Here is an 18,689-nt window from a genome sequence, read left to right as displayed (position 1 = left end):
ACGGTAAGTTATACCTAGGGGGAAGGAGAATGGTAGAATCTGGATATGTTGAGAGAATTAAATAAAAATTGGGATTAGCATTGAATTTCCGACATTCAGGATGGGCACACTGGGCTGAAGGGACTGTTTCATGTATTAAAGATCCATGCCTGCGTGAATCTCAGTAACTCCTCAACACTAGCAACATCAATCTTCCATAGAAAAAAATAATTTTGAATTCTGAGATTTTCTCACCAATTGTAGCTGTAATACTTGCAATTATGAAGTTGGGCGGCACGGTAGCGCAATAGTAGAGCTGCTGCCTTACAGCGCCAGAGACCCGGGTTCGATCCTGACTATGGGTATTTGTCTGTACGGAATTTATACGTTCTCCTCGTGACCTATATAAATAAAGAGGAAGAGGATTGGACTTTTTTGCCTTCCATCACAGTGAGGAATGTAGGAAATCTGCTGTGGTGGATGTCTATGTTAACTTTTATGCAGTTATGTGTCTTGTTGCTTTTTTTATATAGCTGTAGCTTATGGTAATCTGCATATCACTGTACCTTAATTGGTACATGTGACAATAAAAGACCTTTGAAACCTTTGACCTGCGTGGGTTTTCTCTGGGATCTCTGGTTTCCTCCCACACTGAAATGACGTACAGGTTTGTAGGTTAATTGGCTTGCTAAAATTGTAAAATTGGCCTTACTGTGTGTAGAACAGCGTTAGTGTGCAGGGATCGCTGGTTGTACAGACTCGATGGGCTGAAGGACCTGTTTCTGCACTGTATCTCTAAACTAATCAAAACTCAAGTTTTTTTATACAGTCCAGTCATTTGACTTCACTAGCATGTGTTCTTGTTAAGTACGATACAGGCAGGGACTGACATGCATTGCAACCACAACATCTCAGTGTTGTTCACACACTAAAGCAGTGCTGCTCCTCCCCAAACAGGGCAACTTTGGTAGCGTTGAGCTCTGCCGATATGACCCACTGCAGGACAACACAGGCGATGTGGTGGCTGTGAAGAAACTGCAGCAGAGCACCGCAGAACACGTTCGCGACTTTGAAAGAGAAATCGAGATTCTCAAGTCTCTTCAACATGAGAACATTGTCAAGTACAAAGGAGTGTGCTATAGCGCAGGTGAGAATTTAATAATGGTGTCAGCCTCACTAATTGTTGAACACTAGATTCTCCTAAATATTGATTGGCTTTGATTTACAGACCTGGCCTCTTCCCTGCGTTGAAGAAGACACGTTTACCCACCTCCAGCAGAGTGTTTTCTGGAGGAGTGAGGAAGTTCAGCAAAGCTTGGTTTCCAAGTGATTGGGTTTTAGAGAAAGGGGGTAGTGAAGAGTTTTTAATGATATCATTCAAACATTCCCAACATCCAAAACACAGTGACCCACACAGGGAATTTGATCTCCTGTGGAGATATTTTGTGTTTCATTAGAGACAATTCCATCAGGTGCACACTTCACCCTATAGCTTGTAAATGATAGATAAGTGCAGCGAGAAAGTGAACCAATGAGTGGAGTAGGCTGTGGGGTATGGGTGTGGCTCGTCGGACTTTAACTGACTCTGGTTTCCAAATGAAATGGCCAATAATATTGGAATATTATTTTTTTCTTAGTTTGTTTGCCCAAGCCTTCGCAAAACAAATGGTTTCAAATATCAACTGTGTTTAACAGATGAGCCAAAGATCATCACAATAGACAATAGGTGCAGGAGTAGGCCATTCGGCCCTTCGAGCCAGCGCTGCCATTCAATGTGATCATGGCTGATCATCCCCAATCAGTAACCCATTCCTGCCTTCTCCCCATATCCCCTGACTCCTCTATCTTTAAGAGCCCTATCTAGCTCTCTCTTGAAAGTATCCAGAGAACCGGCCTCCACCGACCTCTAAGGCAGAGAATTCCACAGACTCACACCACTCTATGAGAAAAAGTGTTTCCTCGTCTCCATTCTAAATTACCCCTTGTTCTTAAACTTATAACTTATAAACTTATAATCTCATAACTGAGGCATCCAGTGCGGGTTGGGGCTGGAAAAATGATGGTACAACTGATGTTCAGGGATAGGCCCTGGGAACAATGAGTGCACGGGATCTGAGGGTGTTGGGTTGGAGATGAGGGCATCCTGGGATGGCAGGACTTTCATATGAAGAAAGACTGGATAAACTCGCTTGTACTCGCTAGCATTTAGAAGATTGAGGGGGGATCTTATATAAACTTACAAAATTCTTAAGGGGTTAGACAGGCTAGATGCAGGAAGATTGTTCCGAATGTTGGGGAAGTACAGAACAAGGGGTCACAGTTTAAGGATAAGGGGGAAGTCTTTTAGGACCGAGATGAGAAAAACATTTTTCACACAGAGAGTGATGAATCTGTGGAATTCTCTGCCACAGAAGGTAGTTGAGGCCAGTTAATTGGCTATATTTAAGAGGGAGTTAGATGTGGCCCTTGTGGCTAAAGGGATCAGGGGATATGGAGATAAGGCAGGTACAGGATACTGAGTTGGATGATCAGCCATGATCATATAGAATTGCGGTGCAGGCTCGAAGGGCCGAATAGCCTACTTCTGCACCTATTTTCTATGTTTCTATCAGGAGTATTTTATGAGAATGCAAAGGTGCAGTCACCCTGTAGAAATTGATGTTTTAGCACAATTTCAAGCAATCTATTGGCAAATTCTTGGCTAATCTATTGAAGGCTCAGATCAATATTCCATACCAAAACAGTCATGGTCCAAGAACAAAACACAAGAGGGAAAAGGAAAGGAAGTGGGCCATTCTGCCCCTTATTCTGCTCCACCTTCACTGAGATCATGATCTTTTATCTCAGCGCCACTTCCCTACACTGTGGTGTAGATTGTGAATAGCTGGGCGCCACTTCCCTACACTGTGGTGTAGATTGTGAATAGCTGGGCATTCTGCATCAGTCCTGATACCTGATAATTTCCAGCCAAAGAACAACACAATTTCAAAGTCATCCTCCTCATCCTCACTCCTCTGACCGACCAATGTCCAATTTATAATATGCTGTAATAGTTGTGCTTTTTATAGGACGGAGAAACCTGAGATTGATTATGGAGTACTTGCCTCATGGAAGTCTACGTGACTACTTACAGAAAAATAAAGATCGGATTGATCGCAGGAAGATATTTGTTTACGCATCTCAGATCTGCAAGGTAAAATGTTGTTACCAGCAGGGACCTGTTACTTTAGCTTATTCCGATTAAGTTTCACTACAAATACACCATTATAATATAGGAACTTCCCAGAGGAAGCCTCCCTCACTTTGCTCAATTATTTTCATTTCTGACAAACAAATCTCCACAAAAAATGAAAATGAGTGCTGAGTATGTCGAGCATCTCATGTTCCCATCAAGTCCCCCAGAACATTACCACTCTTCTACTAATCTAATTTGCAGTGGTTACTTAACCTATCATCCTGTACATATTTGGGATGTGGGAACTTGCAGAGCACCCTGGGAAAGTCACATGCTCAATGGAAAGACATGCAAACTCCACAGAGACAACACAAAGATCAGGAGAGAACCTGGGTCACCTGAACTATTAGGCAGGTGTTTTTCAATCCGTCCTTCTATAAACCACTTGAGCAAAGGAACAAACTATCACTTTTGCCCTGAAAGGCAAGCATCTCAGCCTGTAGTGTGCACTGATTCTGTTGGGCCATTACAGGGAATGGAATATCTTGGAACCAAACGGTATATACATCGAGATCTGGCCACACGGAACATTCTTGTGGAGAATGAACACAGAGTGAAAATTGGTGACTTTGGTCTAACCAAGGTTTTACCACAAGACAAAGAGTATTACAAGGTGAAGGAGCCGGGGGAAAGTCCAATCTTTTGGTAAGTCTAGTTCAAAACGATGTAGAGGACTTATCTGTACATGTGTAATTATTTAAACAGTGTCAGCAATGGATCCTCTCAGAATCTTGCCTTGATCTGAGGCAGAGACGATGAGGCCAGTTGTTCCCACAATGTAAAGCTGAGTGGGTATTGATGTAAGTGGGGGAAAGGGGTTGACAAGGACTGTTCTGTGGGCTAAATAGACTCAATGGACTGAAATGGTATGTGAAATGATATAAGGAACGGATGCTTAAGTTAGAAACCAAAGGCATATAATGTGAAGAAGCAAATAATTCTTCCTTCTAAATGATGGCAATTAACATATGTACAACACTAAAACACGCTGTGGTTGGTTACATTTGAATCAATTAAATGAAAAGTAGATCCACACTCACCTATCAATGAATTTCAACTCAGCGCTGTGATTTCATGATAGACAAGACTGTTAGTTTATATTAATTGACAAAATGATCAAATTGTCAAATTTCCGGTTAGACAGGTGCATGGATAGGGCAAGTATGGACGGATCTGGACCAAATGCAGGCAGTTGGGACTAGTTACAATGACTAGCAAGTTTGGCCAAAGGGCTTGCTTCTACACTGTATCACTCTGTGACTCTGGACTTTGAAAGTAATTTAATTTGTGGTAGAAATTGTAAATAATGGGAAATCTCACTTCCAGCAAAAACGTAATTAAATGGATGGCTATGCAGAGAAAATGAATAGCTGGCACTTGGGGCTGTTGGATGGAAGTGTGGAGTTACACTCAGAGGGACCATTCACCTTATACTCTCACCACTGCTGATTGGGTAGTCAGTTCGCAAATGTCTGAACGTTTTGAATCATTAGTTGAGAAAATGATTGTGAAATAAAGTAAATAAAAGTAAAATCCCATGATAGTCATGCTACATACATAGATCATTGAACACTGTCGGCACAAAATGCTGGAGTTACTCCACGAGTCAGGCAACATCTCTAGAGAACATGGATAGACGATGTGTTGGGTCAGGACCCTTCTTCAGACGGAAGAAGGATGCCAATCAAAGAATATTGACTATCCTTGTTCTCTAGAGATACTGACTGAATTGCTGAGTTACCAGCACTTTGACACTTTTTTGCTAAACAGGCCTCTGCCGTTAGCAGACGCTGGTTTACAGAAGAGCACATGAACAGGTCCTAGAGCCCACAATTTCTGTGTTGAACATGATGCCAAGTTAAACTAATTATAGACCAGTTAGCCTGACATCGGTGGTGGGGAAGATGCTGGAGTCGATTGTTAAAGATGTAATAGCGGCACATTTGGATAGCAGTAACAGGATCGGTCCAAGGTAATATCGATTTACAAAGGGGAAATCATGCTTGACTAATCTGCTGGAATTTTTTGAGGATGTAACAAGTAAAATGGACAAGGGAGAGTCAGTGGATGTAGTGTACCTTGACTTTCAAAAAGCCTTTGATTAGGTCCCACACAGGAGAGCAGTGGGCAAAATTAGAGCACATGGAATTGGGGATAGGGTATTGACATGGATAGAAAATTGGTTGGCAGACAGGTAACAAAGAGTAGGGAATAATGGGTTCCTTTCAGAATGGCAGGCAGTGACTAGTGGGGTACTACAAGGCTCGGTGCTGGGACCGCAGCTATTTACAATATACATTAATGATTTAGATTAAGGAATTGTCACATTAGCAAATTTGCAGGACATCAAGCTGGGTGGCAGTGTGAACTATGAAGAGGATGCTATAAGGATGCAGGGTGACTTGGACAGATTGGGTAAGTGGGCAGATGCAGTATAATGTGGATAAATGTGAGGTTATCCTCTGGTGGCAAGAACAGGTAGGCAGATTATTATCTGAATGGTGTCCGGTTAGGAAAAAGGGGAAGTGCAACGAGACCTGGGTGTTCTTGTACATTAGTCATTGAAAGTAAGCATTCAGGTTCAGCAGGCAGTGAAGAAAGCTAATGTTGGCCTTATTAACAAGATGAGTTGAGTACAGGAGTAAAGTGGTCCTTCTGCTGTTGTACAGGACCCTGGTAAGACCACACCTGGAGTATTGTGTGCAGTTTTGGTCTCCTAACTTGAGGAAGGACATTCTTGCTATTGGGGGAGTGCAGCATAGGTTCATGAGTCTAATTCCCAGGATGGCTGGACTGTCTTATGATGAAAGAATGGGGCGACTGGGCTTGTATTCACTGGAATTTAGAAGGATGAGAGGGCATCTTATAGAAGCATATAAAATTATTAAAGGATTGGACACGCTAGATGTAGGAAACATGTCCCAGATTTTGGGGAGTTCAGAACCAGGGGCCACAGATTAAGAATAAAGAGTAGGCCATTTAGAACTGAGATGAGGAAAAATATTTTTACAGAGAGAGTTGGGAATTTGTGGAATTCTCTGCCTCAGAAGGAAGTGGAGGCGGATTCACTAAATGCAATCAAAAGAGAGTTAGATAGAGCTCTTAGGGCCAGCGGAATCAAGAGAGATGGGGAGATGGCAGGAACGTGGGGAGATGGCATTGAATGTGGATGATAAGCCATGATCACATTGAATGGCGGTGCTGGCTCAAAGGGCCGAATGGCCTACTCCTGCACCTATTGTCTACATATCTATGTAATCTCCTCTGCCTGCATGTGATCTATATCCCTCCATCTCCGCATATCAATGTGCCCATCTGAAAATCTTTTAAATGCCGTTGTTGTATCTGCTTCCACCACCAGCCCAACCAGTACATTCCAGAAAATCCCCACACACTTTGTAAAAAACATTTGTGTCCTGTACAATTCCTCTAGAACATCACATCCATTACATTATGTTACATTGCTGTTACATTCAGCTCGACAAAGCAATTCAAAGCTACATAGGGCATCTTCTTTCCATGCATGATTTCTTGTAATGAAAAAAATGGTTCAGAAACACTCTTTCAAATAGCATAGCATAAGCCACTTTTCCCCCTAAATTAATATGCTAGGAATTAACGTCAAGAAGTTGACAAAGAGACGCAACAAAATGCGGAATCTTGCATGGAATACAAAGTCCTGGAGTAATTCAGCAGGTCAGGCAGCATCCATGAAAGAAATGGATAGTAGATTTATGGAATGCTTGCTTTCATAGGTCGGGGCATTGAGTGTTAGTCAGGAAGTGAGAATACAGCTTTTTAGGACTTTGGTTAGGCCGCATTTGGAGTGATGCATGCAATTCTGTTTTCCCCTTTACAGGATTAATGGGGTGCTAGCCTCCAGGAGATGTTGGGCAGATTTGGATTAGTTGCACTGCAATTAAAATTATGAGAGGCATAGATAGGGTGCTCAGTCAGAACTTTATTCCCAGGATGAAAAACTCAAATAGTAGAGGGCATAGCTTTACGATGAGAGAGGCAAAGTTTAAGGAAGACTAGATCAAGTGGGACCCGTTGGGCCCCGTTCCCCCATCGCAATATTCCACCACTCACTGTTCCCCCACCGCAACCCGTTTCCACCACTCACCCGTTCCCCCAACGCAACTTGTTACCCCAATGCAATATTCCACCACTCACTCATCTGCGCAGGCATGGATTATTCCCACACATCCCCCTCCCCCTCCTCTTCACCATCTGTCTTCTTTACCCTCTCCTCCTCCTCCCCACCCCCACTCCTTCCCTCACCTCTTCCTCCCTCTCCTTTCCCCTACCATCAGTCACTCACTCCCTCCTTCCATAACCCCTCTTCCCTCCATATCCCCCACCGCTCCCTCTATCCATTTAAATAACATTCAACAACAATCCTCTCCTCGTCCCCTTCACCACTCCCTCCCCCTCCTTACAACAATGTAACAAATCTCTCATTGCACTGGCAGTCTGGTCTTTGTTAGCATTGTAAGAGTGGAGCACTGCTGACAGGCAGTTTATGTAAATGAGATGCCAGTGTAACGGCACAGCTGTAACTGCCACTGCAACTTCAAGTCATTTTTTCTCAAACTTGATTTTGTAAAGTTGTAAATGTGAATAACTTGTAAAATATAACATCAATCTGGACAAAACTTGATACACCACACCACAGGACAATGGTGAGTAAGGTGATCCAAAAATTGTAGCGCTATCCTGTACCATTTTTGCGTAATTCAGGGCATGACGGACACGCATACACACACACACACACACACACACACACACACACACACGATGAGAGTTTTAGTAATATATAGATGTGTGGGGCAACCTTTTTACACAGAGGGTGGTGAGTGCCTGGAATGTGCCGTGGGAGTTGGTGATTGAGGCAAATACATAAGTGACATTTAATAGACTTTTAGCTAGCAAATTGATGTGCAGGGAATGGAGGGATATGGATTATGAGCTGGTAGATAAGATATAGCCTTGGCATCATGTATGGTACAGACATTGTGAGCCGAAGGACCTGTTCTATTCCTGCACTCTATGTTCAATGCCTGGTGTAAAAAGTACTCCCTATATTTTCAACAGAGCTAGGTAGGGCTCTTAAAGATAGCAGTCAGGGGATATCGGGAGAAGGCAGGAACGGGGTACTGATTGGTGATGATCAACCATGATCACATTGAATGGCGGTGCTGGCTCGAAGGGCCGAATGACCTACTCCTGCACCTATTGTCCATTGTCTATATAACGGACATATAAGGGGATAACTAAACTGTAACTTCTCTGTGGTATTGTCATTGTGGTGAACACTGAGTTACAAGTAGCATTCTGCATTATTATTTTTCTCTGTGAAGCTCATCACTAATGGAACCATTGAGCTCAGGTCATCCCCAGTACAAATTTATACCATTACTTCTTTGGACTGCTTGCTGAAGGATCAGCGCAGTGGAGGGAACAACACTGATCCATCTTTAGTTTGGCTAGGATTGCATTGTGCAATGCAGTGGCTCCCACACCTGGGTTCACTCCTGACCTCCGTACAGTCTGTATGGAGTTTGCACGCTCACTTGTGACTGCGTGGATTTCCTTTGGTTACTGCAGTTTCTTCGCACACCCCTAAAGACAAATTATAGTTTAATAGGATACTCAGTTACACCAAATGTAGGTATGTGGCAATAGAATCAAAGGGGTATTGATGAACATGTTAGCAAGAATAGATTGCTGTGCTGTGGGTAAATATAATGGGTAGAGGGCCTCTGCTGGGAGTCATTCCGTTTTTTTGTTTATTGTCACGTGTACTGATACAGTGAAGAGCTTTTTGTTGCGTGCTAACCAGTCAGCAGAAAGACAATACATGATTACAATTGATCCATTTACATTGTATAGATAAGGGAATAATGTTTATTGCTAGGTAAAGCCCGCAAAGTCCAATCAAGGACAGTCCGAGGGTCACCGACAAGGTGGTTCTGATGGGTTGAATAGCCTCCTGGGTTGTAATAGGTAAGCAAGAAGAACAGCTGCTGGATGAAATCTTACTCTTTTTTTTGGACTTCTGCAACAGGTATGCTCTTGAATCTCTGATGGAGAATAAGTTCTCAGTATCTTCGGATGTGTGGAGTTTTGGAGTGGTGTTGTATGAGCTCTTCACGTACAGTGAGAAAACAAAAAGTCCACCGTCGGTGAGTCTCCAGCTTCTGTTGACTAATTTTTGCATTTGTCTATAAACTAAACCATTTTTTTCCAACACAAAGCATTTAGTTAGTTGTCTGATCATTCTATTTAAATGCGAGCTGCACAGTTGTGGACCGCAGCTGCCTGAAGAGATCACAGCTGCTGCATCTTTGCTTCTGGGATTCATGGGGAGTGGGATCGCTGATGGAAAGAGCACCCCACGTGACTGCCATTGTGCATGGTATGAACAACTCGAGTGGAAGTGAGGGAAAATGTTGTGAAATGACTGTCTTTGGTGCACACAGCCTCCCAACACCCCTCACCCACCCACAATCCTCCTCACAGTGTGCATCCGGTTTTGCAACTGGCCCCAAGTCACTGCGTCAGGGCTCAGTGCACAAGCAGAAGTCACAGCACCTCTGCTCTGCACGGTTTTAAAAGCCTGCAGTCAGCATTGTGAGAGCCCACACTTGTGTAATACAAATCACAGCAATTAAAACTCAGATAAGCAGATGCGAACAACATATTGCTATTCCATCCGGGGCTCTAATTCACGCCTCGCAGCAGACTTGCTATGGGGCTTGCTTATCTTTATAGAGAGTTATGAATTAAGATAATAGGATGTATGCTTTTCCCCAATTTCTGTTGGGAAGGCAGAGATGATTGTTGCACAGATATGTTACAACATATGATGTCAGAAGTGGTAGTTGAGGCAGTACTGTAACAAAGTTTAAAAGACATTTGGACAGGTAAATTGATAGGAAACATTTAGAGGGATATGGGCCTAATGCGGGCATGCGGGACTAGTGTAGATGGGGCATCGTGGTCAACATGGGCGTTGGGCCGAAGGGCCTGTTTCCATACTGTTTTCACTCTATGACTGAAAGAGTGACTGGTAAATGTCAGCTCTGCCAGCAATGCATCTTCCCATGAACTTCCAGGACCTTTTCTCATGGGTCTTCAATCAGAAATGGTTAAAACGTGCTCCAGATGGATTTTACGCGTGGTTTGTACATAAATCAAGTGGATGCTACCCACTTCAGATTCTCAACACTTAATTATTTATATCTTAACTTTTTTCCAGGAATTCATGCATATGATCGGCAGTGACAAGCAAGGACAGATGATCGTTTTCCACTTGATTGAGCTGCTTAAAGCGGGGAGAAGGCTGCCTAAACCAGAAGAGTGCTCTGACACGGTACAGTGCCTTCATTGTGCTCATAGCAGAACTTTGTGGTGGATGGGGGGGAAGGATGAGAGTGGATGATAACCATTGTGGAGTCGAAATTAGTTCACTAAAATAATTGTAATCTTTCCCTCAAGCCTGTTAGCCCCAGATCCAGCACATCTGTATTTTGAATGCTAATGTTTGTTACCTCCCATCCCCACGATTTCCTTGTGTTTGATTATTTCCTCATCTTTTAATGTTTAAAATATTCTTCTTCTTGGAGCAAGCTTCTTGGTCACACAACCAATCTGACATCAAATTTAAATGAAGCTTGTTCTGCAGGTCTGAACCGCACTGACTAAGAAGTGGGTGAAAACATTATTTCTTTGAAAAAATCCCATCTAATGGGACACACATGTCTCCTCCCTGTTTGTAAGAACTATTATCAGAAATATGTTTGGGGGTGCACTGACACTCTCTATATCAAGTTCTCTATATCTTTCTTTTCCATTCCCATATCTCCCTTCACCTAGTCTTTAAATGTGGGAGACAAATACTGTTCAAAATTCTACATTCTATTATATAGAAAAGTTCCACTCAGACCAGGTGCACGTAAAGTAAAAACATTATATATCCTGCTGATCTTTCACATGTAACCGAGGAATGTTTGGAAAACCAATCCTTTTCTCATTATCCCGAGAGCAAAATTTGTTTTCAAAAAATCTTTTAAATGCTATGTAATTCTATTTTGCGGTTATTACGATAGTGCCTACGTGTTTTAAAAAAGCTAAATTAGGCAATGTCATTGGTACCTTTTAAATCTCAATCATTCATCTTTTATCAACCTCAGATGTATTCTATGATGATGGATTGCTGGAAGAATGGATCAAATCAGCGCCCTACTTTTAAAGAACTTGCTCAAAAAGTGGACTCAATGAGAAGTTTGGTGGGAGGATGAATGTGCAGAGATTTCAACCGAGTACTCTTTCGTGAAAACACAACTGCTGCTTATCCAATGTGTAGCTGACACAATCCACTCGTGAACTGTATTGCAAGTTGAAGAGACCTAGTGTCATTTTATCATGTTCTGCCAGCTTGGATCCCTATGGATTTCTTCCGCATCCTCTGGAAAAATAGTAGCCTTTCCACGGTGAAGTCACAGTTAATTGGGGCAACCAACTGAAAAAGTCCGAAAAGCAATGAAGAGGGCTTTGTAACTGTGCTGTGATCTGTCCATTTCAAGTGCTTATAGTAGCAGGGTTGCCTTCACAGAGATTTCAAACTTCCTAATGGTGATAATAGGAGCTTTACTTAACAACAACCACCAAATTGCCTTGTGTTGCATGTGAAACTGTATTGTCTGTGCAATTTGCGCAAGAACTAGCAAAAGAAATTCTGATTTTGTATTTGCCATTAATAATCTAAAACTGCTCCCAACTTAGATTCCTTCAGAGAGTAGGGAATAATTCCATCGTACTACATTGCAATCTCATTTATACTTGCCATAGGTTAGGACATACAGAAACATTGACAGGAATGGAAATCAGTGCCATGGTGTAAATATAAATAAATTCAATTCACTCTTCGTGTTAAAAGAAAAACAACCAGATCTGGAGCTGAAATCAGTGAAACTGTGAATGCGAAAACAGTGGTGCATTAAGCAGCATCTTAGACAGAATGTAAAACTGAAGAATAATGTGCATGTCAGATATGGGATATGATGGTGATTAAAGGTTGAAATTAATTTAATGTATAATGCAAAATAATCTACATTAGTGAAGAAAAAATATTTACTACATCACAATTGATCTGAGATGTCATAAGTAGTACCAACCTGATAGTCTTGTGTGTTAAACTCCAACTATGTTTATATGTTTTTTTACATTTAGATCAATAATATTGCATACAACCTGCTAAGGTAACTGTACAAAGAAGAGCTCAGGGACATTTGTTTTACAAGTAGAGAATGCAGGGTTCATTGTTTAGACTATTCAGATAATTTGCATACATTATTCAGGTAGGATGTCAGACCCAGATCGCTTTTGTAAACCCACTGTGTCACCATCTCTTCAGGGACTACAGGAGATGGCCAATGAAAAATGGTCTTACCAGTGATGCATATCCAAAAAAACATTTCTTCTCCATTTGTACAGGTCCCCTTACATCTTTGCTCCCAACTAGGAAAGCATTCTTCAGTACATCATGATGTACAAAAATGTAAATATGAAGGGACCAGGCTTGTTTATCGGTTTGGCTGCTATAAAAATAGTTGTTTCATATGGGATTAATCCCTACATAAAACTTGTAAATGATGAAGGAGGGAAATTCTGATCATGCATTGCTCACTTCGGGCTTAAAGTGTAAATGAGTTTGAGCTCTGGGTTCTAGTGCTGGAGCAGCATTGGACTTCACTGCGGGCTGTTCACAAGGCTGTGTGACTCATGGAAAATATGTTTCAGGAAGTGGTCTGTGCTAAGGTCAAGAGAGCGCACATGGAAAGGGAATGTGCAACTGCTAGACAAACAAATATGAGCAGGCAGGTGTGTTGGGAGATCCATGAAGCCATTTCACTATCCAAGAAATATTCACAAGAGTTAAAAGAATGGGAGGAGATCTTGAAATGTACAAAACGCTGACAATGCTGGACAGATCGGATGCAGGGAGGTTTTCCCCTCTTGGCTCAGGGGTGCAGAATGAAGGATCACAGTCTCAGTTTATTGGGTTAGGACTGAGCTGAGATGGTGCAGAAAGAAAGTCTTTAGATGTCTGTGACACTGCGACCTGTGCAGGCCAGATATGTTAAACCAGAGAAGGGCTGGGGCTAATATCTTCAAGGGCAGGTTTGCTCGTGCTGTTGGGGAGGGTTGAAACGTGATTGTATAAAAATGGAAATGTGAGTAAAGATTCAAGAGAACGGAAAGCAGAGCCAGATACATGACAGGCAGCTGATGGCATCAATACATTCTTGAAAGTATGACGCAGCTAAGACAGTGTGTCACAAGCTGAACAACAGGTTGGAGCAGGAATGGGAAAGAGTTGTAATTTCCGATCTAGAAAATTATGCAGAGCAAGTAGAAGAATTATTAATGAGGAAGTATTTTTGTGCAGATGATCATGTTGGGTACATTTTTAGTATAAGAATGGAACAAGTCGCCAACAAAAAAGGAGTGAGGGTTCTTGATGGAACAGAACCAATATTACTGGTGTTGGTCAATCATTTAAGACTCCTTGAAGGTAAACCAGTGTCAAAAGTTCGAGAGGACGGGCCCATAATTGACAATGCACAGTTAAAAAGGAAGACTTGTTCAGACAGGAAAGAATTCCTGGAAGAGTCCAAAAGTCTAGCTGTGAAACGATAAATAAATTGGGAAAAGGTTATGGAAAATATACTCCAAAGTAAAATCAAAGAAAATCCTAAAACATTTTGTAAGCATATCAACAACATGAGGATATGGTCAATACCTAGTTGCAAGAAGTACAGAAGAAAATAATGAATAAGTTACTATTTGAGTTCCAAAATAATCCTAACCTGTGGAGATGGAGAATGTGAGTCAGTTTTTAAAGAATATTTTGCAATGGTCTTCACAAAAGAAGGAGAGAATACTGCTGTGGTTAAAAGGATGAGTGTGAAATATTGGATGGGATGAATAGTAAAAGGGGAGTTATTAAGGGGTCTAGCATTTGTTGAAAGTGGATAGATAGAAAGTGGAAAGATATCCCAGGCTGTTAAAAGAAGCAAGAAAGTAAAGTGCCAAGGCTCTGACCACCACTTTTCAACTGACCGTGGTGATGAAGATTGGAGGACTGCTCATGTGTAAAGTTGTTCAAAAAAGGGATGAAGGAATAAACTAAGTTTAATTTTGATAGTGAGCCAATTCAAACAGACCAAATAAACCCGCATTTAGAAAGATGCTTTATTCATGTTAATCACCATGGATTTGTTAAAAGATCATATCCCACAAACAGGATTGAATTTCTCAACAAAGTGGGTCAATGCATAAGTGGTTTTGCATAATCCACTTGGATTTTAGTAAGGCTTTTCACAAGGTCATGCTGGACCCAAAATTGGCTCAGGCACAGAGTGCAAAAGAGATTAAAAAATAGGTTTTGTGGTTGACACTGATAACATTGGCTGAAAATCCTGGAAGATTATAGATGAACAGTTGAGCAGAAAAGATATGTGCCCAAATCTTTAAAATGCATGAGATGAACAGGGATTTAGTCGTATGGATTTGGAAATAGCTTACTGATAGAAGACAGAATGTTGTGATGGAAGGACATTATTCAGGCTGGAGGTCTGTGACTAGTGTAGTTCTGCAGATACCTGTGCTGGGTTCTCTGCTGTTTGTTTGTGATATACATTTAAATGACTTGAACGTAAGCATAGACAAGTTGGTTAGAAAGTTTGCAGATGTTACCAAGATTGCTGGGGGTCGCAGACTGTGAGGAAGGTATACAGTGGGATACAGAAATGGGTGGAAAAATGGCAAATGGAGTTTAATCCAAGCAAGTGCAAGGTCAAATATAAGAGGAAAATATACAATTGATGGCATGGCCCTGCCAGGGTTGGTAGTTGGGCAGATATAATAGTGGCATTTAAGAGGCTTTTGGATAGGCATATGGACATGCAGGGAATGGAGGGATATGGATAATGCGCAGGTAGATAAGAGTGAAGGTGGACAGAAAGTGCTGGAGTAACTCAGCAGGACAGGCAGCATCTCTGGAGAGAAGGAATAGGTGTTCAAGAAGGAGCTTCAGATGCTGGAAAATTGAAGGTAGACAAAATTGCTGGAGAAACTCAGCGGGTGCGGCAGCATCTGTGGAACGAAGGAAATAGGCAACTTTTCGGGCCAAAACCCTTCTTCAGGCCCCAGAGAAGGAATGGGTGACGTTTCTTCAGACTGATGTCAGGGGAGTGGACGGGATAAAGATAGAATGTAGTCAGAGACAGTAAGACTGGTGGGAGAACTGGGAAGGGGCAGGGAGGAGAGGGAAAGCAAGGGTTATTTGAAGTTAGAGGTCAATGTTCATAGCGCTGGGGTGTAAACGACCCAAGCAAAATATGAGAAGCTGTTCCTCCAATTTGCGCTGGGCCACACTATGACAAGAGATGATCTTGGCAGCATGTTCGGCATTGACATTGTGTGGAACTCAGTGGGTCAGGCAGCATCACTGAAGAGAATGGATAGGCAACTTTTCGTGTTGGGACCCTTCTATAGACTCTGATGAAAGCCCGTAGAAGGGCCTTGACCCGAAACACCACCTATCGATTGCCTCCAGAGATGCTGCCTGACATGCTATGTTCCTCCATCATTCTGTGGTTCCAGATGTAGTTCCTCATGTCTCCAGTTTAAAACAAATATCAGTTGCTTTTCTTTATCAATTAAGACCTGGCATTCAGGAGTGGGGAAATTGTGCTAGATTTGATTGCACAGTACTCTCCTAGTAGAGCAGCAGCCTCACAGATTTGATCCTGATCTCTGCTGTCTATGGAGGTGGCATATTCTCACTGTGATTGCATGTTTTTTTGGGGTGCTCTAGTTTCCTTTCATGTCCCAGTGAGGTGATGGTTGGGACCATTGTAAATTGCCATTAACATTGTAGGTGTGTGATGGAATCTTCGGATGGAGAGGAGGTGTTGATGATAATGTGGTAAGAAATACTAAGCATTATTGTGCAGTTAGTGCAAATAGATGTTTGATGGTGGTTTCAGTGGACTGCACAGCCTGTTGACTCTGGCTCTATGGTTAATTCAATGAGACTTTGAGTGCTGCATTTGACTTGGTTTGCTATTTTATGAAAGGAACATGGTTGCTCTGGTGTAGAGAAGATTAACAATGATGTTGCTAGCACTGGAAAATTATAGCAATGAGGAAAAATCAGACAGTCTGAGGTTTTCCTCTTTTGATCGGGGTGCTAGATGAATAAAATTGTAAAGCTCCCGGAAACAGTAAACTGGAAGAGGCCACTTCCTTGGTTAGAAGGAGGGGGGTAATTGGTAGAATATTTAGAGGGCAGAAGAGATAAAATAATTTCACCCTGATAGTGGCAGGGATCTGGAATTTATTGCCTGGACGAGTGAAAGAACCACACGCCTTCGCCTCATTGGAACAGTACCTGGATGTGCACTTGTAGAGCCGTGAACTGCAAATGCAATCCTAAAGTGTGATTAGACTGGGAAATCTTGGTCAATGATGAACTCAATGATGAATTGCCTCGTTAATATATTTCTTTTGCTATGACCCCGTTTGTTATCCAATATTTCTATGGGCAGAATTAGTACTGCCTGAAAATGTTGCCATTGCGGACATGATGTGCAGAAAATAAGCTGAAGAATGTCCCTTTTCCAGCTCTCTTCCCCCTTCTCTATCAGTTGGAAGAAGTCATCACCTGAAACATCATCTGTCCACTCCCTCCACAAATGCTGCCTGACGTGCTGAGTTCCTCCAACACTTTGTCTTTTGCTTAAAAATATCCCTGCCTCACTGACAAAAGTGGGCTTTTTTATTGATTTGGAATTTTAAACTAATAAAGATAATATAATAAATCAAATGTTCTTATTTGTTTTTTTTTCATTTTTGTTAAAGCAAATAATGCAACACCCCGCAGTCCCCTGTCAGACCTATCCTGACTATATACTGAACTACAAGTTAACCATTACCTACCCGTCCGAGAGTTATTGCTGGGTTATTATCACTACATCTTAACCATATAGTATGTTCTTGTAATAGTCCCTTGCACTGCACAAAACTACATGACTTTGCATATTGATGGGGCAAGTGAAGGATTACTTTAAAACTAGTTGAAGAAACCACACTAAATACTGGATGCCGTAAGGTACACAGGCTGAACTATATTTTGTTGCTGATATAATGCTAATTAAATAGAGCACATGGTATTGGGGGTAGGGTGTTGACATGGATAGAAAATTGGTTGGCAGACCGGAAGCAAAGAGTAGGAGTGAACGGGTCCTTTTCAGAATGGCAGGCAGTGGCGAGTGGAGTGCCGCAAGGCTCGGTGTTGGGGCCGCAACTGTTTACCGTATATATTAATGATTTGGAAGAGGGAATTAGGAGCAACACTAGCAAGTTTGCGGATGACACAAAGCTGGGTGGCAGTGTGAACTGTGAAGAGGATGTTAGGAGGTTGCAGGGTGACCTGGACAGGTTGAGTGAGTGGGCAGATGCGTGGCAGATGCAGTATAATATAGATAAATGTGAGGTTATCCACTTTGGCGGCAAAAACAAGGGGGCAGATTATTATCTCAATGGGGTTAGGTTTGGTAAGATGGAGGTACAGCGAGACCTGGGTGTCCTTGTACACCAGTCACTGAAAGTAGGCGTGCAGGTACAGCAGGCAGTGAAGAAAGCTAATGGAATGTTGGCCTTCATAACAAGAGGATTTCAGTATAGGAGTAAAGAGGTTCTTCTGCAGTTGTATAGGGCTCTGGTGAGACCACATCTGGAGTATTGTGTACAGTTTTGGTCTCCTAATTTGAGGAAGGACATCCTTGTGATTGAGGCAGTGCAGCGTAGATTCACGAGATTGATCCCTGGGATGGCGGGACTGTTATATGAGGAAAGATTAAAAAGACTAGGCTTGTATTCACTGGAGTTTAGAAGGATAGGGGCGATCTTATAGAAACATAAAATTATAAAAGGACTGGACAAGCTAGATGCAGGAAAAATGTTCCCAATTTTGGGGAGTCCAGAACCAGGGGCCACAGTCTTAAAATAAAGGGGAGGTCATTTAAGACTGAGGTGAGAAAAAAACCTTTTCACCCAGAGAGTTGTGAATTTATGGAATTCCCTGCCACAGAGGGCAGTGGAGGCCAAATCACTGGATGGATTTATCTGTGGGAATAGCAGCAACATCTGGATTTCCCTGGTTTTATGCAGAAATCCCAATATTGCTACCAGACATTTAATGCAACCTTTCAGGCAAACTCTGACACTGATACCAGCAGAGTTCATGAATCAAGTGGGAATTTGGGATGATAATCTTGAATTTAGAGCTTGTTCATTGACTGAAGTGATAAATATACTGTAGTCTTCACCAATACTGGGACAACTTGAAGGAAGTGAATCAGAAGGCAGATTTGAAGTTGCTTGTTAGTTTTTTTTTTAA

General features: G+C 42.0%; 1 protein-coding gene across 4 annotated transcripts in view; it reads left to right on the top strand.

Moving 5' to 3' along the window:
- Nucleotides 1-17,114, top strand: part of LOC129695436 (tyrosine-protein kinase JAK2-like) — a 228,533-nt gene extending 211,419 nt beyond the window's left edge. For all 4 annotated transcript variants that reach the window (XM_055632389.1, XM_055632388.1, XM_055632386.1 and 1 more), the window contains 6 exons: nt 937-1,126; nt 3,048-3,172; nt 3,687-3,859; nt 9,285-9,402; nt 10,479-10,592; nt 11,413-17,114. In XM_055632389.1, coding sequence (XP_055488364.1) covers nt 937-1,126; nt 3,048-3,172; nt 3,687-3,859; nt 9,285-9,402; nt 10,479-10,592; nt 11,413-11,520 — 828 coding nt within the window. In that variant the 3' untranslated portion in view covers nt 11,521-17,114. The remainder of the gene's footprint in view (nt 1-936; nt 1,127-3,047; nt 3,173-3,686; nt 3,860-9,284; nt 9,403-10,478; nt 10,593-11,412) is intronic.
- The last annotated feature ends 1,575 nt before the right edge of the window (nt 17,115-18,689 follow it).

This window comes from Leucoraja erinacea, chromosome 3, assembly GCF_028641065.1.
Source record: "Leucoraja erinacea ecotype New England chromosome 3, Leri_hhj_1, whole genome shotgun sequence".
Lineage (NCBI taxonomy): Eukaryota > Metazoa > Chordata > Chondrichthyes > Rajiformes > Rajidae > Leucoraja > Leucoraja erinaceus.
The sequence above is the reverse complement of the archived record's forward strand: the minus strand, read 5'-3'. Positions and strand labels throughout refer to the sequence as shown.